The following is a 24,341-nucleotide window of genomic DNA, read 5'->3' as shown; positions in this document are numbered from 1 at the left end:
CAGTCAGGGTGGGAAGGGACCACAAGGCTCAGCCAGCTCCAACCCCCCTGCCCTGGGCAGGGACACCTCACACTGGATCAGGCTGGCCAGAGCCTCATCCAGCCTGGCTGCAAACACCTCCAGGGATGGAGCCTCAACCACCTCCCTGGGCAACCCATTCCAGGCTCTCACCACTCTCATGGGGAAGAACTTCTTCCTCACACCCAGCCTGAATCTCCCCACTTCCAGCTTTATTCCATTCCCCCCAGTCCTGTCAGTTCCTGAGATCCTGAAAAGTCCCTCCCCAGCTTTCTTGTAGCCCCCTTCAGATATTGAAAGGCCACAAGAAGATCACCTCAGAGCCTTCTTTTCTCCAGCCTGCACAACCCCAACTCTCTCAGTCTCTCCTCATAGCAGAGCAGCTCCAGCCCTCTGCTCATCCTCATGGCCCTTCTCTGGACACCTTCCAGCATGTCCATAGCCCTTTTGTAACAGAGGCTCCAGAACTGGACACAGAGCTCCAGGTGTGGTCTCAGCAGAGTGGAGCAGAGGGACAGAATCCCCTCCCTGGCCCTGCTGGCCACACTTGATGCAGCCCAGGCTCTGCTTGGCTCTCTGGGCTGCAAGTGCTCACTGCTGGCTCCTGCTGAGCTTCTCCTCCCCCAGCACCCCCAAGGCCTTTTCTTCAGGGCTGCTCTCCAGCCAGTCCCTGCCCAGCCTGGATTTGTGCTTGGGATTGCCTCCACCCAGCTGCAGGACCCTGCACTTGGTCTTGTTGAACTTCTGTGAGAGCTTGGTGTGAATGTCTCACAGACAGAGCATGAGAGTGCTGCTTTGATCAGCCTGAGCTTGGCTGCTCAGACTTCAGCTGGAAATGGATACTCTGGTGCTGGGAGACTCCATGGATGGGGGAGAGAGGTGAGAGGATCTTGCTTGTTTTGCAAGACACGTCCTGGGTGTGCAAAATCTGTGCTGCAGACAAAGTGTCTGGGCCAGCTGTCTGCTAACCTGGAGTCTGAGCTGCCCAGGGTCAGCAAGCTGGGCTCTTGGAGTTCTGCAGCCAGGAAGGAAGGCTGAGATCTCCAGGGGGCAATTCAGAGCAGGAGCTTCACACAGAGATCCTGACTCTGTCTTCTGCCAGAGCCAGGCTGTCTACAGAGGCCAGAAGAAAGTCAGCAACTCAAGTCGCAGCTGCAGAGTGTTTCTCCTTACCATTAGTGATGTTTATCATCACATTTTCTACTTCTTTCTTCCCTCAAATGCATCTTAAAAAAAAAAAAAAAAAAAGACTTGCATAGATTTATTTTGCTTAGCTCATGCAGGTATTGTTGGCCAGGAAACACATCATAAATAAATTGCTGCCTTCTAATTGGCAACAGACTTTGCTGTTTAGTGCTTCAGCAGAGCCTGCTGAGGAGCACCTAGGCTCAGAGCTCTGCTCAGGCAGTAAGCTGCTCTTAAACTTCAGCATCTTGTTTGCTAATTAGAATTCCCAAATCTGGTGAAAAAAAAAATACTGTAAGAAATCTGCAGCTGCTGTGGTGAAGTCATCTGTCTGCATGCTTGTGGAGCAGCCTGCCCAAAGGAAGCTTCTGAGCAGCAGAATTGCTCTGCCCTCCCTCCTCTTGTCTCTGACAGGGCCCAGGTGACCTGCAGGGCCACTCTTGGCCTTTAAGGCAATAGGGCCACAGGAGTCACAGCTCAGTTCTGTCCCATAGAGAGTGTGAGAGGTGAAACCATGCTCCACAAGGATGTGCTGCAGGTTTTGGCTGCTGTGTCACAAAGCATGAGCAAGAGATCCTCTCAGGAGCCTGTTTGGATCTAGAGCAGAGCTGGAGCCCCAGGGAGAGCAACAGGAGCAAGAGATCCTCCTGGGAGCCTGTGTGGAGCTGGAGCAGAACTGCAGCTCCAGAGAGTGCAACAGGAGCAAGAGATCCTCCTGGGAGCCTGCATGGAGCTGGAGCAGAGCTGGAGCCCCAGGGAGAGCAACAGGAGCAAGAGATCCTCCTGGGAGCCTGTGTGGAGCTGGAGCAGAACTGCAGCTCCAGAGAGTGCAACAGGAGCAAGAGATCCTCCTGGGAGCCTGCATGGAGCTGGAGCAGAACTGGAGCCCCAGAGAGTGCAACAGGAGACTGCTGCTTCAGATCCTTCTCTGCATGGGTGCCAGGCCAGCTGCAGCCATGGGCCTGCAGGCTGTTGCCAAGGACCCCAGCAGAGTGGAAGTTCTCCCTAGGAAGATGAGGCTCTGGAGTCAGTTCTCCCATCAGCACCTGGGGAACAGTTTGATGCTCAGATGGGAGATTACAATCCCTGCAGGAGCAGGGAGGCACTTCCCTGGGGAGCCATCCTGCAGTGACTGAAGTGCACCTCCAGCCCTCACAAGGCTGTGCAGCCCTTGAGGAATGAGAGAACAGAAGATCTGTTGAAGTCTCCTACAATGGATGTGTTGAAGTCCTGTTTGAATTTATTTTTCTGGTGAGGAAGGCACATCAAGGAATTCTTTTGCAATAGTCACTGCTGCCTGATTTTCCCTTGAAGTCAGTGTGGGTGCTTGGAGCATTGGAAACTTGTGATTATTCTAAATCAAAATAAATATTGCAGTTGGCACTGCACAAAGGCAGGGAAGCCAACTTTTTATAGTCATGTAAATGGACTGGACTGGACTGGACTGGATTGGATTGGATTGGATTGAGTTGGATTGGATTGGGTTGGATTGGATTGGATTGGAAGGGAGCTCTGCATCACCTAATTGGGACACCTGCTGTTCCAGCCCGTCCCAGCTGGCTCACAGCAGGAATGTTTGCAAAGGGCTGAATACAAGTCACAGAATCATAGAATGGTCCAGGCTGGAAGGGATCTCCAAAGCTCATCCAGCCCAAGCTCCCTCCACTCAGCAGGGACATCCCAAACTAGATGAGGCTGCCCAGGGCCTCAGCAAGTCTTACCTTGAATATCTCCAGGGAAGGAGCCTCAACCACCTCCCTGGGCAACCTGTGCCAGTGTTCCAGCAGCCTCATAGTGAAGAACTTCTTCCTGATATCCAATCTCAATCTGCCCTTCTCTAGTTTGAAGCCATTGCCCTGGTCCTGTCCCTGCAGGCCTTAGCAAACAGTCTCTCTGCAGCCTTCCTTTAGCTCCCTTCAGGTACTGGAAGGTTGCTCTGAGGTCTCCCTGGAGCCTCCTCTTCTCCAGGCTGAACACCCCCAGCTCCCTCAGCCTCATAGCAGAGCTGCTCCAACCCCCTGAGCATTTTCATGGCCTCCTCTGGACCTGCCAGGTCCTTCCTGTGCTGAGGGCTCCATTCCTGCACACAGCACTGCAGGTGAAGTCTCCCCAGAGCAGAGCAAAGTGGCAGAATCACCTCTCTGGCTCTGCTGGCAGTGCTGCTTTGGATGCAGCACAGGCTGCCCTTGGACTTCTGTGCTGCCAGCTTCTCTTCCATCAGCACCCCCAAGGCCTTTTCCTCAGGGCTGCTTTCTACCACCTCATCATCAGGAGTTTCAGACTTAGTCAAGTGAGGCTTTGCTTGATTTTTAAAACCCCTGACAGTCTTGCTGGTATTTTTCATGCATTTGCTCTCCAGCTCCTTTGGCTGCTTCACAGAATGATAGAATCATGGAAGGGTTTGGCTTGGAGGCTGCAGGTATCCTCATCTTCCACTCCACTGCTGAAAGGCAGTGAGGAGGAGAAAGATGTACTGAGAGCTTTGGGGATGCTGGGGGAGAGAGGGGAAGAGAATCTGAAGGGGAAGATGGAAAGATGTGAAAAGAATCTCTTGCTAAAGGAGATTCTTGTCAGTGCAGAGGAGAAACACTTGGAAGCACCTCAGCTCTTAGTGCTGTGCTCATGAGCCCTGGCAGTGACTGGAGGAGAAAAATGCTCTGGTGGAGGAGCAGAACTTGGACTGAGCAAGGGGCAGGGAGCAGAGGACTGACAGAGGCTGTGTGGATACTTTGGCAGAGTGCTTTACAGTGCTCCTTCTTTTGAGTGTTTGCCTTGTTCTGCCTTTCAAACTCTTCTAATGCTTTGCAGTTCTCAGCTGTTGACTTTCTCTTTTCTGTTTTCCACTTGACAGTTCCTGTGTAACCTTGCTCCTGCAAACCTTCTTTCTGCTCACTTCTCATGCTGCCAGCAGCTCAGACCAGCCTGGTTCCTCCAGTCCTTTGGTGCTCTTCTCCCAGCCCTGCTTCTGAGTCACCCAACCTTCTGTTTGGAAGTTTTAACAAATACCTCCTGGCTCTCTCTGTACCTGTTGCAATCAGGTATTTGAGGCATAAAGCCATGGTTGTGGAGGGGAAAAAGGGGGGAAAAAAGAGATTCTCCTTTCTGTACAGAATTGTGTTGGTCACTGTTTGTTCCTTACAGATGTTTCATTTTAAAGTTGGGAAAATAATTTTCCTGTTGGATTTGAGTCATGATGCTTGGCTGACATTTCTTTGCCTCTTGGAGCTGACCTAGGCTTTGATCAGTGCTGCCTCCTCTAGGGGCTGCTCAGCCCAGCCCAGCACCCACAGCACTCAGCTGCTGCTGCTGTTCCCACAGGGCCTTACAGGCACTGGCAGAATTCTACTACCTGTGTGCAGAGAAGAGTCTGAGCTGATCTTCAGAGCAGGGGGAAGGCTGCTGCATGCAGAGAACAGCCTGGGCAGTTGTAGCACCCTGTGGGGATAAGGAGAGCCCAGCTCCAGCATGCTGCTCCTGCCTCACAAGCAGGCTGCCAAGCCTGGCTCTGAAGGCTCTGTGTGAATCACTGCACATGAAGTGGTTAAGGGCAGTGCCAGCTCTCACAGACACGCTGCTGACTTTAAGCTGGGTTTAAGACCAGAGCACCTCTCCACATGTCTTTATTTGAAGTCCCAGTGCAGCTCTGAGGATGCACTCAGCTCTGCTCTCACAGATAGAAGTCTGAGCCCCTGTGCAGAGGCTTGAGCAGGGACTGTGGAGCTGTTCCTGGGGTGTTCAAATGTGAAGTAAAGATCTCATCTGGAACCTGGGCTGCTGGATTTGCAGAGCTGGGCTCCAGAATCGTTTTGGAGAGGGAGGTGTGGCTGCACCTTGCCTTGCAAACCCCTCAGAGTGCACCTTAGCTGCCACAGATCATAGAATGGCTCAGTTTGGAAGAGACCTAAGAGCTCATCTCCTCCAACCCCCTGCCATGGGCAGGGACACCTCCCACCAGCCCAGCTTGCTCAAGGCCTTATCCAGCCTGGCCTTGAACACCCCCAGGAAGGTGGCAGCCACAGCCTCCCTGGGCAACCTGTGCCAGAATCCTGAAGAACTTCTTCCTCAGCTCCAGTCTAACCCTGCTCCCCCTCAGCATCAAACCATTCTCCCTTAGCCTGTCTCTAGACCCCCTGATGAAAAGTCCTTCTGCAGCCTTCCTGCAGGATCCCTTCAGCTCTAAGGTCCCTTCTGTTCTGCAGACTGAATCCCCCCAGCTCCCTCAGCCTGTGCTCACAGCAGAGCTCCTCCAGCCCTTGGATCATCTCTGTGCCCTCCTCTGGCCTTACTCCACAGCTCTGTGGCCTTCTTCTGCTGGGGACACCAGAGCTGGATGGAGACACCAGAACTGGACTCAGTCTTCAAGGTGTGGTGTCACAAGGGCAGAGCAGAGGGGCAGAATCATTTCTGACCACAGCCTGCACCATCACTTGTCCCACAGACAGCAGCAAGCTTCTGCTGGGGCACTGGAGAGTATCAGCATCCATTGCCTTCCTCCATAGGCTCCCTGTGGAAGAGCAAGGACACAGCCAGGCTGGTTCAGAGGGAAGAGCTCAGGTGGCAGAGCTGTGCCAGGGCTGCCAAGTGTTGAGCTGAGCACTCACTTGCTGTCTGTCCTGCCTGCAGCTTTGTGTTCCTGCAGGACCAAGTCTGAGCCACCTCTGACATTTCTTTCTGTCTTTTAGATCTTGAAGAAATCCTGCATAGAAATTCTGGCAGCAGAGCCTTCCAGTATATGTGCAGGAGGTGAGTAGAAATTGAGGTTCTGCTTCTTCACATTATCTAAAATGCATCTCTTTGTCTGTCTCTAATTGCTGGAGAGTGAAGAGGAGCTCAGGAAGTGCAGCTACAGCCTTTGCTTTTTTGGTGACTCTCCTTTTCATCTTACAGCAGCTTGCACCTGTCCCATTTCTGCCAGCTGCTGTCAGCTGGGATGTTCTTGCACAAAAGGCTTGGTGGGGACCTTTTTGCCCAACTCAGTCACAGCACTCTGTGTTACTTAGGCTCTGCAAAACTGCAATCCACATCTGGAAAGAAGACTTTGATTAGGTTTAGAGTTTTGCAAATTCATCATCTCAGAGGATCACAGAATCACAGAATGTGAGGGGTTGGAAGGGACCACTGGAGATCATCCAGTCCAAACCCCTGCCAGAGCAGGATCCCCCAGGGCAGGTCACAGAGGAATACACCCAGGTGGCTTTGGAAAATCTCCAGAGAAAGAGACTCTACAACCTCTCTGAGCAGCCTGCTCCAGGGCTCTGTGACCCTCACAGTGGCTGCCTCCTCCCCAGAGGTGTTCAAGGCCAGGCTGGATGAGGCTCTGAGCAGCTGAGTCTGGCTGAGAGGTGTCCCTGCCCATGGCAGGAGATTGGAGGAGATGAGCTCTGAGGTCCCTTCCAACCTGAGCTGTTCTAGAATTTTATGGTTTCAGCCCCAGGCATGACAGGATCCCCATGGTCCATCTGACATCACTGGCAGGCTGTTCCCTGGCTGTGCCTGAGCTCTCCTTCCCCAGCAGTTCAGACTTCTGTGATTTCTCTCAAGCATTCAGCAGCCCCCACGCCCCAGAGCAGAGCTCCTCTCCCCCCTTCTTCCCAAATGCTCTTGGACAGCACAGAATGGGCCTGAGAGGCAGCTTCCCTGGCTGGATGTGGTAGGATGATTTGCAGCTTGGCTGTAAGCCAGTGGAAGGGAGCCCAGATTCCAGAGCAAATCTGCTGCTTTGACAAGTACAGTGCTGGAGTCCTTCAGGGAGATGAAAGAAAGTTAGGAACTGTAAAGTGCAAGGCAGAAACTTGGAGTCTGCCAAAGCTGAGCTCCTGGTGCTGCTGGGAGCTGCAAAAGCAGGGTGGTGTTTGCACTGTCCTTGGCCCTTGCACTGCCTTGGATGCTGAAACATTTGGTTTTCAGACCACATTGGTGTGGATTTTGAGTGCCTCTCCTAGACAGAAACAGGAATTGTGGAGGCTGTTTCCTTCACCATGGGGAACTGCAGAGTTTGAGGCCCTGTGTCTGCTGCTGCCAAGGCATTTCTGGGACTATCTCTGGAAGTCTGGGAACAGTGCTTGCCTTGCAAGGCAGTCTCAGTGCTGGTGGCTGCAGGAAGTTTGTGAACCTTTCCCAGTACAGAATCACAGAATTACAGAATGGTTTGGGTTGGAAGGGACTTCCAAAGGTCATCCAGGCCAACCCCCTCTGCCCTGCTGAGACCACAGCTGCAATCCTGTGGCCAGTTCTGGGCTCCCCAGTTCCAGAGAGACAGAGACCTGCTGGGGAGAGTCCAGGGGAGGTTGTGAGGATGATGAAGGGACTGGAACATCTTGCTGTGGAGAAAGGCTGAGAGCCCTGGGTCTGTTTAGTGTGGAGAGGAGAAGGCTGAGAGGGATCTGATCAATGTCTATCAATATCTGAGGGGTGGTGTCAGGATGAAGCTGCCAGGCTCTGTGTGGTGGTGCTCAGTGACAGGACAAGCAACAACAGGCACAAGCTGGAAGCCAGGAGGTTCCACCTCAACATGAGGAGAAAATTGTTTGGTGTGAGGGTGCTGGAGGCCTGGAGCAGGCTGCCCAGAGAGGTTGTGGAGTCTCCTTGTGTGGAGCCTTTCAAGCCCCATCTGGCTGTGTTCCTGTGTGACCTGCCCTGGGTGACCCTGCTCTGGCATGGGGGTTGGACTGGCTGCTCTCTGGAGGTCCCTTCCAACCCCTACCATTGTGTGACTCTGTGCCATGGCCACTCTGTGCCCCACTGTGCCAGTAACCTGCTGTCTCCTCTGCTGCAGAGTCCTTCCAGGTGGTGGTGAGAGGCAATGGATTTCGCCATGCCCGCAACGTGAACAGAGTGCTCTGCAGCTTCAGGATCAACGACAGCCTCACCCTCAGTAAGATCCTTGGCTTTGCTCTCTTCCTGGCACTGCACTGGCAAGGTTTTGCTTGCAAAATGTTTTGGGCCTTCAAATGTGTTGCCTGTGAAGGTGATCATTATGGGATGAGCTATTCCATCTGTGGAGAGGATGTGTGTTCGAGGAGGGCTGCTGGTGGTGCTGGGTGCTGTGGTGATGGCAGCAGGGGTGTGGCAGGAGGAGCTGGAGCGGAGGACAAAATGTAGCAGGCAAGAAATTTGCCTGGGAAGAGGATCTGTGTGTGTCTTGCTGGGTTAAGCATAGAATCATGGAATGGGTTGGGTTGGAAGGGACCTGAAAGCTCATCCAGCTCCAAGCCCCTGCCATGGGCAGGGACACCTCCCACCAGCCCAGCCTGCTCAAGGCCTCATCCAGCCTGGTCTTAAACATTTCTGGGGATGAGGCAGCCACAGCCTCCCTGGGCAACCTGTGCCAGTCTCTTCCCACCCTCACTGCAAAGAATTTCTTCCTCATCTCCACTCTCAATCTCCTCTCTCCCAGCTCAAAGCTGTTGTCCCTCATCCTGGCACTCCCAGTCCTTGTCCAAAGCCCCCCCCCAGCTCTGTTGGAGCCTCTTCAGGTACTTGAAAACTGCTCTGAGGTCTGCCTGGCACCTTCTCTTCTCCAGGCTGCACATCCACAGCCTCCCTGGGCAACCTGCTCCAGTGTCTCACCACCCTCATTGTGAAGAACTTCCTCCTAATGTCTAGTCTAAATCTATCCTGCCCTAGATTCAAACCATTGTCCCTTGTCCTGTCACCACAGACCCTCAGGGATAGTCCCTGTCCAGCTTTCCTGCATGCAGTGGGATCAGATCTGCTTCACTCCTTGCCACATCTTGTGCTACTTAAGCAGGCCTGGTAGTGCAGCTTAAACTGAGACTGTCCTTGGGGGCTGGGTTGGAGCAGGGGCTAAGGCATTGCTGTGTTGCTGGAGATGCAGCTTGGGAGGGTTTTTCCTCTACAGAATTCATCAAGCAGAAAATCCAAAGTAAGAGAAGCAAATTAGACCCCAAGTGTCTGGTCTAAGAGGCACTTAGCAGGAAGCAGCAAGGATCCTGCTGGCCTCACCTATGCTGCCTGCAATCCCACACAGAAAACCAGAGAGCACAGCTCAGAGCCAGCACCACCAGTGACAGCAGAATTCATCTCTTCTAGCATGGAATCTGTTCAGAAGCTGCCTGATCGATTTGGAAGTGCTCCAGCAGAGTGTGAAATAGATGTAGGAATGATTCAGTTGTGTATTAGACATGTGGAGGTCTAATGGCTCAGGGCTGGACTTGTTTCTGCTTTGAACATCTTCAGAGCAAAGCAGCAGTGTGCTGAGCTGGCTGCCCTGAGGGGTACCCCTGGGTGTTTGTAGGGCACTGAGGCTGTGTCATTTGCCCCTGAGTGGCAGCCAGGCTGGGGAACAGCCAACTCCTGTGTCCCTGAGCAGAAAGCTTGCCTGGCTGTGCTTCAGGTGTGCTTAATCCAGATGTGGTGACTACTGGGACACCAAAAGCTGAAGCTGGAGGGCTCAGTGTCCAGGGAGGAGCAAGACAGGGGGATAGGGAAAGAGAGGGATCTGGGTAAAAGCAGTGGGCTGGGGGTTACAGTGAATTAAGTGCTTTGGAGGCATCTCCATGCAGCCTGGAGGTGTGCTGGGGGTGTGTGAACAAGTGAGAGGTGGCTTTCAAAAGAGAGCAGCAGGGGCAGCCCCAGGTTCAGGCTTTTCCTTTAAAGCTCCATAAAATCAGACTCAAAGCTGATGTGTGGCCAGAGCTCCTTCAGTCTGGAGCAGAGCTGCAGTAGGTGTTGAACCAGGTTAGGTTTCTCCCCAGAGTACAGATCCAAGGTTTTGTTTGGATCAGATGTGTTAGGAAGTCTCCCTGGGCAGGAAACCTTCCCTTCTCTCCCCACCTGGAGGGTTCCAATGGCAATGAAATTGCTGTTCAAATATTTAGGAGTTTGCTTTGCTTTGCAGAGGCTGAAGCCTTTGTGGTGCAGATCCAAAAGCCTTTGGGTTTGGTTGCTGGCAGCTGGAAGTTTGCATGGCTGTGGGGTTCCTTTCTTCAGTTCAAATGTGAAAATCCCACAGCAAACAGAACTTGGGGAGGGAACTTCCCCTGTGTGGAGAAGCTGCTTTGGGTTCAAGAGAAAACTTCATGGTGGATTTTTCAAGCAGTGATATTTCATGCTGAGAAAGGCATCAACACAGGAAGGACACGGACCTGATGGAGCAGGTCCAGAGGAGGCCACAAAAATGATCAGGGAGTTGGAGCACCTCTGCTACAGGACAGGCTGAGGGAGCTGGGGGTGTGCAGCCTGGAGTGGAGAAGGCTCTAGAGAGACCTTAGAGCAACCCTCCAGTACCTGCAGGGGGCTGCAAGAAGGCTGCAGAGGAACTGTTCCCAAAGGCCTGCAGGGACAGGACCAGGGGCAATGGTTTGGAATGAGCAGTGAGCAGAGCAGATTGAGATTGGATGTGAGGAGCAAGTTCTGCACCAGGAGGCTGCTGGAACACTGCAACAGGTTGCCCAGGGAGGTTGCTGAAGCCTCATCCCATATTCAACCTGGGGCTTAGCAGGGCTCTGAGCAACCTGCTCCAGTGGAGGATGTCCCTGCTGAGTGCAGGGGGGTTGGGCTGGATGAGCTTTGGAGCTCCCTTCCAACCCAGGTGATTCTATGTTACAGGAGCCACAAGGCCACCACTCAGCATGACCCAGCCCCTGAAGCTGCAGGATTTGGTGAGCCTCTGTCACCATGCCTGGCCTTGTTCCAGTCCTGCACAGCCCTCAGATATCTCTTTCAGTGACTGATGCTGTTGGCAGTCTCTAAAGCAGGACTGGAAGGCCCAATGTGGGCAGCATTTCAGTTTTAGGCTCACCAGGGGCCAGACCTGCAGCCTGTGTGGGAGGCTGTGAGGCTGGGCTTGGTCCTTCCTTAGCAGAGGGACATCAGTGCTCTGTTTCCCAAATTGCTTCCCATCTCTTCTGTAAATTGCTCTCAAGAGCTGCAGCACAAAGGTCTTTAAAGTGTGAGTTCAGAAGGCCTGAAAAAAACTTATATCTTGGGCTTTAGTTAAGCTTTTTGTTAGGAGCTCTAAAATAGATCTGTGGGGGAAAAAAAAAATCTGTATCCTGAAGAGAAAAAGCAGTGGAAGCTGTGGGTGAAGTGAATAAAGTCTGCCAGCCCTGGTTTGCTGCTGGGGAGCTGAAGTTGCAGCACTGAAGAGAGCTGCTCCAAGTGAGCTCATGGCAGGCAAGCAGCAGAACCTGACCCCAGTTCTCCTCTGAGGCCTTTTCAACAGGCAGAGGTTGGGTGCAGGTCTCTCTCTGTCCCCTGTTCTTCATTCATTTCTGCCTCCACCCCCACCCAGCAATCCCTTGGCCTCCTTATGGCTTCCTTTGCACTCTGACTCAGCCTGAGCAGAGGGAGGCAGCTGCTCCTCCTGCCAGCTTGCTGAGGTAGAGCACTGATGGCAATGCTCTCCCAGGTAAAGTCTTCTCAGCTTTGATTTGCTGCTCCACTCTCTCCTCCTTGCTCCCTTGTCATTAGCTTGACAGCTCCCCCTGCCCCCCGAGGCTGTGTGAGCTGTGGCTGCCTGCATCCCAGCTGCTGCTCAGCATCCTCAGAGCTGGCTGGCATCGTGAGAGGGCATCTGATCAATGCCTATCAATAGCTGAGGGGTGGGGGGCAAGGGGAGGAGGCCAAATTCTTTTGGGTGGTGAACAGTGATAAGAGAAGGAGCAATGGATACAAACTTGAACAGAGAAGGTTCTACCTCAACATGAGGAGAAACTTCTTTCCAGTGAGGGTGCTGGAGGCCTGAAGCAGGCTGCCCAGAGAGGTTGTGGAGTTCTCTGGACACATTCCAACCCCACCTGGATGCCTTCCTGTGCAGCCTGCCCTGGCTGCCCCTGCTCTGGCAGGGGCTTGGACTGGATGATCTCTGGAGGTCCCTTCCAAGCCCTAACACTCTGTGGTTTTGTGATACTGTCAAACAGTCACTGCTGCCAAAGGGAGGAACTGTTTGCAGAGGTTACCTCACTGCCAAATACCCTGACCTGGTGGTGGGGAGGATGAGGAGGAGGACTCCTTCCTCTCTGTGTGTGCTGCCTGCCTCCCCAGCTGAGTAACTTACTGTGGTGTCTGCCACCATCACTGCAGAGGAGCTGTCAGCAGCAAGCAGCCTCTCTTGGTGCAACCCAAGGGTTTATTTCCTGTCCCTCAAAAGGAGTGTGGAAAATGAAGGGAAGGCCCAGACCTGCTCCTTGCCTTCTGACCTGCTGCATTCATTGTCCCCTGAATCAGTCAGCAGTGAGCTCATTCTCCCTGGCACTGCACCAACCCTTCTCACATCTCAGCCCTGGACTGGTTGATGCAGAGACCTGGAAGCAGGCCACAAACCCTCCCCTGATTGAGGGAACTCAACCCCTGCTCATCAAAATGTTCTCAAACCCAAGTCCCTCCAGGTGGGAACTGGCACAGGTGAAGCTGCTCTGTGTGGGAATGCAGCTCAGGGTTTCACTTTGCTGGAGCCTGCAGCTTCCACCCTGGCTTCTCAGGAAGCCTTTGTGGCACTGAGCTGCAAACAGCTGAAGAGAAGAGTTCCCCAAGTGGGGATTTTATGGAACCCTTATGGAGGATGGATAACTTGGCTGCTTGTGTTTGCTCCAAGCCTCTCAGCCTGCAGAAGGGAGGGAGGGGTTTGAAAAGATAACACTAAGCCAACAGTTCCTGAAACCTTAAATTATCCCAGATGAGATGGAGAGCAGCACAGCTAAGGACTCACTGAGGTTAAGGGCATGAGCTAATAGGTTTTTATTGGGATTATTGGCAGGGAAAAGTGGCAGGTGAAGAGAGCATGGGCTCAGAATGTTCATAGTTATGGGATGAAAAAAACACAAAGAGGAACATCTGTAGAAGCCATGAAGAGCACTTGGCTGAGCACAGCTGTAATCAGCTGCATGTTCAAGAGCAGGCTCTTGTCTGCCAGCAGCAGGACCTGGGAGAGTTGGGTTCAGACTGCACAGAGTTAAAAGTAATTATCCAGTGCAGTGATTTATGGCTGCTCTGTGGTGCTAAAATGTCTTTGTCTGCCCAGATTGTGCAGCAGCCAGCAGAGATAGCTCTGGGCATAGAGGCCAGCTCTGTCCTAGGCAATTTAAAACTGGAGAGATGAAAGATTGGTGAGGAAACAGCACAGAGCCCAGCAGAGGTGGGGCTACAACCTTTGCATTCCAATGAATGCTCTGGGGCTTGGCCAAAACTGAGCCTCTGCACAGCCTGGCCTGAGGTTTGTTTCAGATCTGAGTACCAGGAGCAAGGGGAAGTGAGGAAAAGAGTGGGGGAGGACTTTGCCAGGTATCAGTACAGTGAGATGCACAGGGAGCTGTATCCCAAAACTGCCCAACAAAGGCCTTCTGAACATTGCCTTCTGTGTTCAGAGCCCAGCAGGATGCTCCCTATCCCCTGCCTTTGCTTCTTTCTCTGCTTTGCTTCACAACTTGGTTACTCAGCACAGGGATGGTTTGCTCTGCAGTTCCCTTATCTCCCCACTTGATCATTTCACTCTAAGCCTCCACTGAATCTTCTCCTCTTATTTACCTGTAGCACCTTTTGCTGTGGCCCTAGAGAATGCCAATCACTGTGTGCAAACTCCACCAGGTGGTTTTGGGGCTGTGAGCTTTGTGAAAGACACAATCTGTGCCTCTCATTTTTCTAGGTGAAAGCACAGAGCAAGGTGAGCCTGGTGCCCTGCTCTGGAGGGTCAGCAATGCCAGGTACCAATCCAGGCTGGGCAGGGACTGGCTTGAGAGCAGCCCTGAAGGAAAGGCCTTGGGGGTGCTGGGGGAGGAGAAGCTCAGCAGGAGCCAGCAGTGAGCACTTGCAGCCCAGAGAGCCAAGCAGAGCCTGGGCTGCAGCAGGAGAAGTGTGGCCAGCAGGGCCAGGGAGGGGATTCTGCCCCTCTGCTCCACTCTGCTGAGATCCTGCTTGGAGCTCTGTGTCCAGGTCTGAAGCCTCTGTTCCAGGAAGGATCTTGGAGGGGCTGGAAGGTGTCCAGAGAAGGGCCAGAAGGATGAGCAGAGGGCTGGAGCTGCTCTGCTCTGGAGACAGCCTGAGAGAGTTGGGGTTGTGCAGGCTGGAGAGAAGGCTCCCAGGAGACCTTGTGGCCTTCCAGGATCTGAAGGGGGCTACAGGAAAGCTGGGGAGGGACTTTTGAGGGTGTCAGGGAGTGATAGGACTGGGGGGAATGGAGCAAAAGTAGAAGTGGGGAGATTGAGATTGGATGTTAGGAAGAAGTTCTTGCCCATGAGGGTGGTGAGAGACTGGCAGAGGTTGCCCAGGGAGGTGGTGGAAGCCTCATCCCTGGAGGTTTTTGCAGCCAGGCTGGAGGTGGCTGTGAGCAACCTGCTGTGGTGTGAGGTGTCCCTGCCCATGGCAGGGGGTTGGGACTGGCTGAGCCTTGGGGTCCCTTCCAACCCTGACAATTGATTCTATGATTCTCTGATTGCTTGACCAGGAATATAAAACTGAAACAACTTGCCCCAGGTGCTTTGCTGGCCTTCAACACACTGTGGGGTAGGAACTCTCAGAGCAGGACTCCTTTGCAGCTGTCCAGGCCAAGTGTGGAGGTCTGAGCACAGAGCAGCCAGGAAGCTTGGGCTGTGGTGAGGAGAGTCTCTGTGCCATGGGGAGTGCTTTGCCAAGCTCCTTCTTTCCAGTGATGCTGCTGGAGGACACAGGAGGCCTCTCACCTCAGGAGATCTGTGCAGACCAGCATGAGCAGAGCTCAGAGGTGGGAGTGGAGCTGGCCCCAGCCTCCTGCCCAGGAGGGACCCTGCAGCACTGCAGCTCTGCTGAGCTGCCAGTTGTGAGCATGAGCAAATGAACAGCCTGGAGCTCTGCCAACAGCTGTGAGCTGTGTGCTTGTGGAACAGAGCTGCATGCACAGCAGAGGAAGCTGCAGTTCCTTCCAGGTCCCTCCTCTCCATCTAGAGATTGTTATGAATGTGAGATCATCATTCTGTGCTTATCTGCCTCTTCCCCCATCCCCTCTCTCTGCTCTGCCTGCCTTTGGCACTCAGCTCATGTGTCCCTGCACAAAGCAGAGCAATTACAGCCTGAGCTCGGTGTGGTTTGCATTACAGCATTAACAAAACATTTCTCCTTTATGGGGCTTTCTCCAAGGCAGTTTCTCCAGCTCAGAGAGCACTGCAACCTCTTACTACATTCCTCTCTCCCCACAAAGTGGGTTTGAAATGAAAACTTGGTTTGCAGAGCTCTCACAAGGAGAGGCATAAGAGGAGCAGCCAGCAGGAGCATCAGAGAGCTTTGCTAGGGGCTGCAGGTATGGAGGTGCTTTGAGAGAGAGACAAGAGAAGTGCTCAGGCTCCTGAAGGCTCAGGGCTCCCCATCCCCACTGGGCTGAGTTGCAGGGAACAAACTTCTTGGCACAGAGACACCTGAGGAAGTCTTACCTGAGAGCAGCCAGACACGCACCCCAGGAGAGAAGACTCTGGTCACAGAACACAAGGGCAAAGTGTTCTGGGGGATGTGCTTTAGTTGAAAACAAATCTGGGAGGGCTGGGGAGGTTCTGCTGAGACCACAGCTGCAATCCTGTGTCCAGTTCTGGGCTCCCCAGTTCAAAAGAGACAGAGACCTGCTGGGGAGAGTCCAGGGGAGGTTGTGAGGATGATGAAAGGACTGGAACATCTCTGCTGTGGAGAAAGACTGAGAGTCCTGGGGTTGTTTAGTGTGGAGAAGAAAAAGCTGAGAGGGATCTGATCAATGTCTATCAACAGCTGAGAGGTGGGGGTCAGGATGAAGCTGCCAGGCTCTGTGTGGTGGCGCCCAGGGACTGGACAAGCAACAACAGGCACAAGCTGGAAGCCAGGAGGTTCCACCTCAACATGAGGAGAAAATTGTTTGGTGTGAGGGTGCTGGAGGCCTGGAGCAGGCTGCCCAGAGTGGTTGTGGAGTCTCCTTGTGTGGAGCCTTTCAAGCCCCACCTGGCTGTGTTCCTGTGTGCCCTGCCCTGGGTACCCTGCCCTGGCAGGATGATCTCAGGAGGTCCCTTCCAACCCCTAACATTCTGTGATTTATACAGGGGTAAGAGAAGGAAATTGTTACTCTGTGACATGTGGGAAGTTTGGCAAACAGCTTTTGCAGCCTTTTCTGGCCTAAAATCCTCCTGATCTTGTGAGGGCAACAATCAGCACTTGTGGTACTGTGGTGGCAGTTTGAAAATGTTGTGCTTGCTTCAACCCTTCCTGAGGAATCTCTGCAGCCAGTGCGCAGCTGGTCCTCGGCTGAGCCCTTCCCCAAAGCAAAGGCTGATTGCAGCTTGGTTATATGGCCAGGAGAAAGCACAACTCTGTCCTGCTCACCTTCTCTGGGCTCTGTACATCCCTTCTTGGGGTTGGCTCTGCTGTGTCAAAGCTTTGTACATATATTGAGTCTTTTATTATGGATGGGAAGGACTCCAGGTCCTGGCTGGCCAGAAGGTTACACCCTGCTAATGGCAGAAGAAAGTATTCACTGCTGCTGGGACACAGGGACACAGGGAGCTGCCAAAGGTGCAGGAATTCTAGGCAGTGACTGTCAGGAAGCTGAGGAGTGGGAAGAGCTGCCAGAGGTGCAGGAATGCTAAGCAGTGACTGTCAGGAGGGTGAGCAGTGGGAAGAGAGCTGCCAGTGGTGCAGGAATGCTGAGCAGTGAATGTCAGGAGGATGAGCAGTGGGAAGAGCTTCCAGAGGTGCAGGAATGCTGAGCAGTGAATGTCAGCAGGATGAGCAGTGGGAAGAGAGCTGCCAGAGGTGCAGGAATGCTGAGCAGTGAATGTCAGCAGGATGAGCAGTGGGAAGAGAGCTGCCAGAGGTGCAGGAATGCTGAGCAGTGAATGTCAGGAGGGTGAGCAGTGGGAAGAGAGCTGCCAGAGGTGCAGGAATGCTGAGCAGTGAATGTCAGCAGGATGAGCAGTGGGAAGAGAGCTGCCAGAGGTGCAGGAATGCTGAGAGTGAATGTCAGCAGGATGAGCAGTGGGAAGAGCTGCCAGAGGTGCAGGAATGCTGAGAGTGAATGTCAGGAGGGTGAGCAGTGGGAAGAGAGCTGCCAGAGGTGCAGGAATGCTGAGCAGTGAATGTCAGCAGGATGAGCAGTGGGAAGAGAGCTGCCAGAGGTGCAGGAATGCTGAGCAGTGAATGTCAGGAGGGTGAGCAGTGGGAAGAGAGCTGCCAGAGGTGCAGGAATGCTGAGCAGTGAATGTCAGGAGGGTGAGCAGTGGGAAGAGAGCTGCCAGAGGTGCAGGAATGCTGAGCAGTGAATGTCAGCAGGATGAGCAGTGGGAAGAGAGCTGCCAGAGGTGCAGGAATGCTGAGAGTGAATGTCAGCAGGATGAGCAGTGGGAAGAGCTGCCAGAGGTGCAGGAATGCTGAGAGTGAATGTCAGGAGGGTGAGCAGTGGGAAGAGCTGCCAGAGGTGCAGGAATGCTGAGCAGTGACTGTCAGCAGGATGAGCAGTGGGAAGAGAGCTGCCAGAGGTGCAGGAATGCTGAGCAGTGAATGTCAGCAGGATGAGCAGTGGGAAGAGCTGCCAGAGGTGCAGGAATGCTGAGAGTGAATGTCAGGAGGGTGAGCAGTGGGAAGAGAGCTGCCAGAGGTGCAGGAATGCTGAGCAGTGACTGTCAGCAGGATGAGCAGTGGGAAGAGCTGCCAGAGGTGCAGGAATGCTGGCAGTGACTGTCAGGAGGGTGAGCAGTGGGAAGAGCTGCCAGAGGTGCAGGAATGCTGAGCAGTGAATGTCAGGAGGGTGAGCAGTGGGAAGAGCTGCCAGAGGTGCTGGAATGCTGAGCAGTGAATGTCAGCAGGATGAGCAGTGGGAAGAGCTGCCAGAGGTGCTGGAATGCTGAGAGTGAATGTCAGGAGGATGAGCAGTGGGAAGAGAGCTGCCAGAGGTGCAGGAATGCTGGCAGTGACTGTCAGGAGGGTGAGCAGTGGGAAGAGCTGCCAGAGGTGCAGGAATGCTGAGAGTGAATGTCAGGAGGGTGAGCAGTGGGAAGGACCTTGGTGAAAGGGCATCCCCAGAGAGCAGATGGGAGAGCAGGGGGAGATGCTTCACCCTTCTCCATTGCTGCACACTGCTCTCAGTGTTTTGTGCCTCAGGACTGTCTGGTTTCAGTTGCCTCTGTGTGCTGTGTCCTGGGAGGGGGTTAGAGAGTGAGGACCTTCGTTTGTTTGATGGAGAGAGGAGAACTGCAGAGGTAAGGAGCAAACCCCTGCTGCTGTGGCAGAGTGCCTGAAAGGTGAAATGTTTCCTAAGATTCACAGAATGATTGGCTTGGAAGGAACCCTAAAGTTCACCCAGTTCCAACCCCCTGCCATGGGCAGGGACACCTCCCACCAGCCCAGGCTGATCAAGGCCTCATCCAGCCTGGCCTTCAACACCTCCAGGCAGGAGGCAGCCACAGCCTCCCTGGGCAACCTGTGCCAGTCTCTTCCCAACCTCACTGCAAAGAATTTCTTCCTCATCTCCACTCTCAGTCTCCCCTCTCCCAGCTCAAAGCCATTGTTCCTCATCCTGGCATTCCCAGCCCTTGTCCCAAGTCCCTCCCCAGTGCTCCTGGGGCACCCTTCAGGTCGTGGAAGGCTGCTCTGAGGTCCTTCTGGATCCATTTCTTCTGAGCATCTCTTCTTCCCAGGTATCCTGGGAGCCTTCTCCTCTCCAGCCTGCACAACCCCAACTCCCCAGCCTGGCCCCACAGGGGTTGTTCTCCAGCCCTCTGATCATCTTGGTGGCCTTCATCTTGGCCTGATCACCATATGCTGGTCCACGCTCTGCCCTTGACTGGTGCCTGAGATGCCACCAAGGCCTGGGTGTCCTTGCCCTAGAGCTGGCACAGAAGTCCAAGTGCTGTCCCCATGGTCACAGGGCTGAGCCCAGCGATCACTTCCTGGGCAGCAAAGTCCAGCACTCTGCCTTCCACTGCCCTTCCACTCCTGCTAGCAACTGTCAGGAGGCCAAACCACAACATTCACACTTTGGCAGGATCTGTAGAGTTTGGGAGCCTCCTCTCCCACTGCAGAGGGACACAGCAAGGTTTAGCTGCAGCAGGCAGGAGAGGCTCTGGCAGTTCGCTGCATGCTGCAGACAGATGCAAGAGCAGCTGAGAAGTGCTGCTGGCTTTGGTGTCACTCTGCAAGTTTTCCAGGAAGGCATCAGATGGCCAGAGTGATGCAAACCAAATGGATCTTCTTTTGTTTAGGAGCAGAGGAAAATAGTCACTCATTTTTGTGGTGGAATACAAACATCCTCCACATAAAATCATCTCTGCCTGTAGCCAGCCTGGCCAGCCAGGAGCTGCCCCCTGGGACTCTGAGGCTGATAAACTTTCTGGAGAGGCAGAGAGACTTCAGTTCAGTTTGGGGTGGGAAAATAGAAAAGGAAGCCTGATGAGATCTGAGTAAAAGGCCTTGCAAAGTGATGCCAGCTTTTGTTTAGTGAATGCTGGTGTGGAGCATTCCTTGGCCTTTGCTGCCAGTGCTAGCAAAGGAGAAAACAAGATCCTGATCTTCATCTTATGGGCTGGGCAGGGACTGGCTTGAGAGCAGCCCTAAAGAAAGGGACTTGGGGGTGCTGGGGGAGGAGAAGCTCAGCAGGAGCCAGCAGTGAGCACTTGCAGCCCAGAGAGCCAAGCAGAGCCTGGGCTGCAGCAGGAGAAGTGTGGCCAGCAGGGCCAGGGAGGGGATTCTGTCCCTCTGCTCCAATCTGCTGAGACCACACCTGGAGCTCTGTGTCCAGTTCTGGAGCTTCTGTTCCAGGAGGGCTATGGACATGCTGGAAGGTGTCCAGAGAAGGGCCAGGAGGATGAGCAGAGGGCTGGAGCTGCTCTGCTATGAGGCCAGCCTGAGAGAGTTGGGGTTGTGCAGGCTGGAGAGGAGAAGCCTCCCAGGAGAGCTTCTGGTGGCCTTCCAGGATCTGAAGGGGGCTACAGGAAAGCTGGAGAGGGACTTTGGAGGGTGTCAGGGAGTGATAGGACTGGGGGGAATGGAGCAAAAGTAGAAGTGGGGAGATTGAGATTGGATGTTAGGAAGAAGTTGTTCCCCATGAGGATGGTGAGAGACTGGCACAGGTTGCCCAGGGAGGTGGTGGAAGCCTCCTGCCTGGAGGTTTTTGCAGCCAGGCTGGAGGTGTCTGTGAGCAACCTGCTGTGGTGTGAGGTGTCCCTGGCCGTGGCAGGGGGTTGGGACTGGAAGTCCCTTCCAGCTCTGACAGTTCTATGATTCTCTGGGCATGTGGTCCTGGGAGTCAATGGCAGCTTCAAAACTCAGGGTGAGAACAGAGCTGCAGGGGCAGATTCACCACCATGCTGCATCTCCCTTGCTTGTGCAAAGCAGGAGCTGCTGCAGCTTGGTTGGTAGCTGCACTGCCAGAGAGCCCAGGTGTGGTGCCAACCCTGTGCCTGTGGTGCCAACCCTGTGCCTGGGCTGTGGGGAGCGGGGGATGTGCATCATGCACTGCATGCCTTGGATGCCTCTTGTCTGTTTGCCTCTCTTGGAATGAGGAAATCATTTTCTAGAGGGCATGTGGCTGTCAAAGGAAGGAGCACTGCTGAACACATCAGCATGGTGCAGATGTTTGTCTGTGCTCTTGCACTGAGGCTGTGGGGAGACAGCAACCAGAGGACACTTCCCAGGCCAACAGCAGGAGCAGAGATCTGGAAGGATCATAGAACCATGGAATCAGTTTGGCTGGAAAAGCCCTTTAGGATGATCCAGTCCAAGCAGTCTCTAACTCTGTCAAGGCTGGTGCCAAGCCATGGCCCACAGTACCACCTCTCTGCCTCTTTGGAACACCTCCAGGGATGGAGATTCAACCACCTCCCTGGGCAGCCTGTGCCAGGCTTTGAGAACCCTCTCTGGGAGGAAATTGTTCCTCATGTCCAACCTCAACCTCCCCAGGTGCAACTTGAGGCCATTTCCTTTTGTCCCCTCACTTGTTACTGGGGAGCAGAGCCCAACCCCCACCTGGTTCCAAGCTCCTCTCAGGGAGCTGTACAGAGCCAGAAGGTCTCCCCTCAGCCTCCTCTTCTCCAGGCTAAACCCCAGAAGCTGCTGTCAGTAGGTGAGGCTGATGCAGAGGCTGCTGGTGCAGAGCATGTGGCTGGCTGAAAGGCTGCAGCTGTTTGCCTCTGTCGAATAACTGTCGAAGAACAAAATAACTGCTGGGGGAAACTTGAAAATTCCAGGCTGTGTACATAGGCTTGGGATGGGCTGGAAGCTGGATGAGGAAAGCTTCAGTGCAGCTTACAACTTTTCATTACCATTTCATCTTTATTTTAAGGGAGTGTAAGAAAAATAAACATTTCCTAAGGTGCCTGGGGCCAGAGTCTAGTCTGCTGCTGCCAGAAGGAAGCAGTGCACCAGTATGAACCAGGGAGGTTCCTGTGGGACAGGAGCTCCTGGAGCAGTGTTCCTGCTTGCTGAAGTGTTGTGTGCAGTGGAAACTTCTCCTGTAGCAGTCTCTGGGAGAGAATAGACTCACAGAATGGGTTGGATTGGAAGGGAGCTCCAAAGCTCATCCTGTCCAACCCCCCTGCACTCAGCAGGGACATCCTCCACCAGATGATCCTGCTCAGAGCTCTGTCCAGCCTCACTTTGAATAGCTCCAGGGATGGGGTCCCCAAGCACCCCCCTGGGCAACCTGTTGCAGTGTTCCAGCAGCCTCCTGGTATCTGCCCAAGGAGTGCTGACAACCACATTGAGCACATCAGCCAGAGCCAGCTCTGTGATCCAGAGATTTGGCCACAGATTGTCCATTTAGAGATCACCACCTGGGCCACTGCTCCACAGCACCTACCTCTGCCTTACTGCTTGGCTTGGGGACTTCAGACCTCTGCAGCCTGTGCAGTGGTTTTTATCCCTCACACTGCTTGGTCTTATCTTCTCCTTGGGCAAGGACTGTTCAGAAGGGGCTGTGTGCCAAGGGGCAATGGTCTGAAGCTGGAGCAGGGCAGGTTTGGCTTGGGCATCAGGAGGGAGTTGTGCACAGTGAGGGTGGGGAGACACTGGGACAGGCTGCCCAGGGAGGTGGTTGAGGCTCCATCCCTGGAGACATTCAAGGTCAGCCTGGCTGTGTCTCTGGGCAGCCTGATCCAGTTGGAAATGTCCCTGCTGAGTGCAGGGGGTTGGACAAGATGCCCTTGGAGGGTCCCTTCCAACCTGCTGCAAGCTGTGCCTCTGTAGATGTATCACAGAGAACAAACTTGATTGGGAGCTGACCTTCAGGGCCTGCTTTACATCACTGACCTGGCAATCAATCCCAACCTCTCTTTTTTTCAGATGAGAAGCCTTTTGTGGTAGAAGACACCTACCTGCTGTGCCCAGCTCCCGTGCTGCAAGACGTTGGCATGTAGGTTTGGTTCTGGAGACACTTCCCTTGAGGGTGGGAGGAGGTTTCTGCCTTGGCTCTCCATGTTTTGGTAGAACCACAGAGTCAGCTGGGTTGGAGAACACCTTTAAGATGGTCCAGTCCAGCCCTTCTCTAACTCTGCCAAGGCTGGGGCTAAGCCATGGCCCTCAGCACCACATCTCTGTGGCTTTCAAACACCTCCAGGGTTGGAGACTCAGTCACCTGGCAGCCTGCTCTGGGGTTTGACAACCCTGTCCAGGAGGAAATTGTTCCTCAAGGCCAACCTAAATCTCCCCTGGGGCAACCTGAGGCCATTTCCTCTTGTCCTGACACTTCTTCCTTGGGAGCAGAGCCCAACCTCCCCCTGGCTCCAGCCTCCTCTCAGGAGCTGTAGAGAGCAATGAGGTCTCCCTCAGCCTCCTCTTCTCCAGCCTCAACCCCCCCAGCTCCCTCAACTGCTCCTCCCCAGCCTCTTCTCCAGACCCTTCCCCAGCTCTGTTCCCTTCTCTGGCCCTGCTCCAGCCCTCAAGGTCCTTCTTGGAGTGAGGGCCCAGAACTGACCCCAGGATTGGAGGTGTGGCCTCAGCACTGCCAAGCCCAGGGGCACAATCCCTGCCCTGCTCCTGCTGCCCACCCCACTGCTGCTCCAGGCCAGGCTGCTGGTGCCCTTCTTGCCCACCTGGGCACCCCCTGGCTCGTCTCCAGCTGCTGGCACCCAGCACCTCCAGGACTTTTCCTGCTGGGCACTTTGCAGCCACTCTGCCCCCAGCCTGGAGCCTTCCTGGGGTTGCAGTGACCCAAGGGCAGGACCCAGCCCTTGGCCTTGGGGAGCCTCATCCCATTGGCCTTGGCACATTGGCTGCAGCCTGGCCAGGACCCTCTGTGGCTCTCATACACATCTAATTGTGACATTGCCTGATGTGTTTGTTGGTTAATTGGCAGCTGTGCCCTGGAGCACCGTGGAGAGAGCTCCAGCAGTGTGCAGGAGCTGTCCACAGGGTGCATGAGGAGCAGAGGCTGTGGAGGACACTATCTGACAGGGGGCTGTGAGCTGTCTGGCCTGACTTGTTTGTTGTCTTTTCTCTCAGGGAAGCAGCTCTCCAAGTCAGCATGAACGATGGTCTGAGCTTCATCTCCAGCTCTGTCATCATCTCCAGCACACACTGTGTGAGTCTGGGTTCTTGTGGGTCACCTGGGAGGTGGCACCAGGGAGCAGATCTTTGCTGCAGCAGCAGGAGGGCTTGCAGGCTGAGCAGCTTGGTGCAGAGGACCTGCTGCCCTCATGCCAGGCTGAGCTTTTGAGGGTGGCAAGAGGACATTTGGTGTTCGGTGAGCCCTGGTGGCCTGAGGTTGAGGGTTGGACTTGAGGAGATCAGAAATCCTTTCCGGCCAAAACATTTCCAAGGTTCTGTGATGAGATGGCAAAGCTCTTGAGTAACCATCTCAGAGCTGGCATCTGCTGTGGGGTGCAGACCAGAGCAGGGCCAGCAGGCAGTGGTCTGCAGGGGTCTGTGCCTGCACTGCTCAGTCAGCAGGAAGCAGAACTGCTCTCTTCAGTAGCTGCTCTCTCTGCTCTGCAGCAGTGGTGCTGCTAAGTGTGAAAGGTGTTCAGCCCCCTGCTCTGGGCACCACTTTGGCTGCAGACTCTCCACTGAGGCAGCTGTTATGGCTGGCAGCCTCCAGTGCCAGGGGGGAGCTGCTGCACTTGGTCTCTGCTGGAATCAGGCAAAGGACAAGGAAATCACTGCCAGGGAATGGTTGTGAGGAAGGAGCTGCTTCTGCTAAGCCATGGCTGCTGGGAATAGAGCAGGAAGAGACTGGAACTGAAAGGGCTAGAGGAGGGCTGGAG

General features: G+C 54.1%; 1 protein-coding gene across 1 annotated transcript in view; it reads left to right on the top strand.

The window, feature by feature from the left end:
• The window catches only part of ANTXR1 (ANTXR cell adhesion molecule 1), a 103,879-nt gene that overhangs the window by 37,800 nt on the left and 41,738 nt on the right, over nucleotides 1-24,341 (top strand). The window contains exons 9-12 of the mRNA XM_054396594.1: nucleotides 5,886-5,946; nucleotides 7,979-8,077; nucleotides 22,423-22,492; nucleotides 23,581-23,659. Coding sequence (XP_054252569.1) covers nucleotides 5,886-5,946; nucleotides 7,979-8,077; nucleotides 22,423-22,492; nucleotides 23,581-23,659 — 309 coding nt within the window. The remainder of the gene's footprint in view (nucleotides 1-5,885; nucleotides 5,947-7,978; nucleotides 8,078-22,422; nucleotides 22,493-23,580; nucleotides 23,660-24,341) is intronic.

Source organism: Indicator indicator, chromosome 38 (assembly GCF_027791375.1).
Source record: "Indicator indicator isolate 239-I01 chromosome 38, UM_Iind_1.1, whole genome shotgun sequence".
Taxonomy (NCBI): domain Eukaryota; kingdom Metazoa; phylum Chordata; class Aves; order Piciformes; family Indicatoridae; genus Indicator; species Indicator indicator.
The sequence above is the reverse complement of the archived record's forward strand: the minus strand, read 5'-3'. Positions and strand labels throughout refer to the sequence as shown.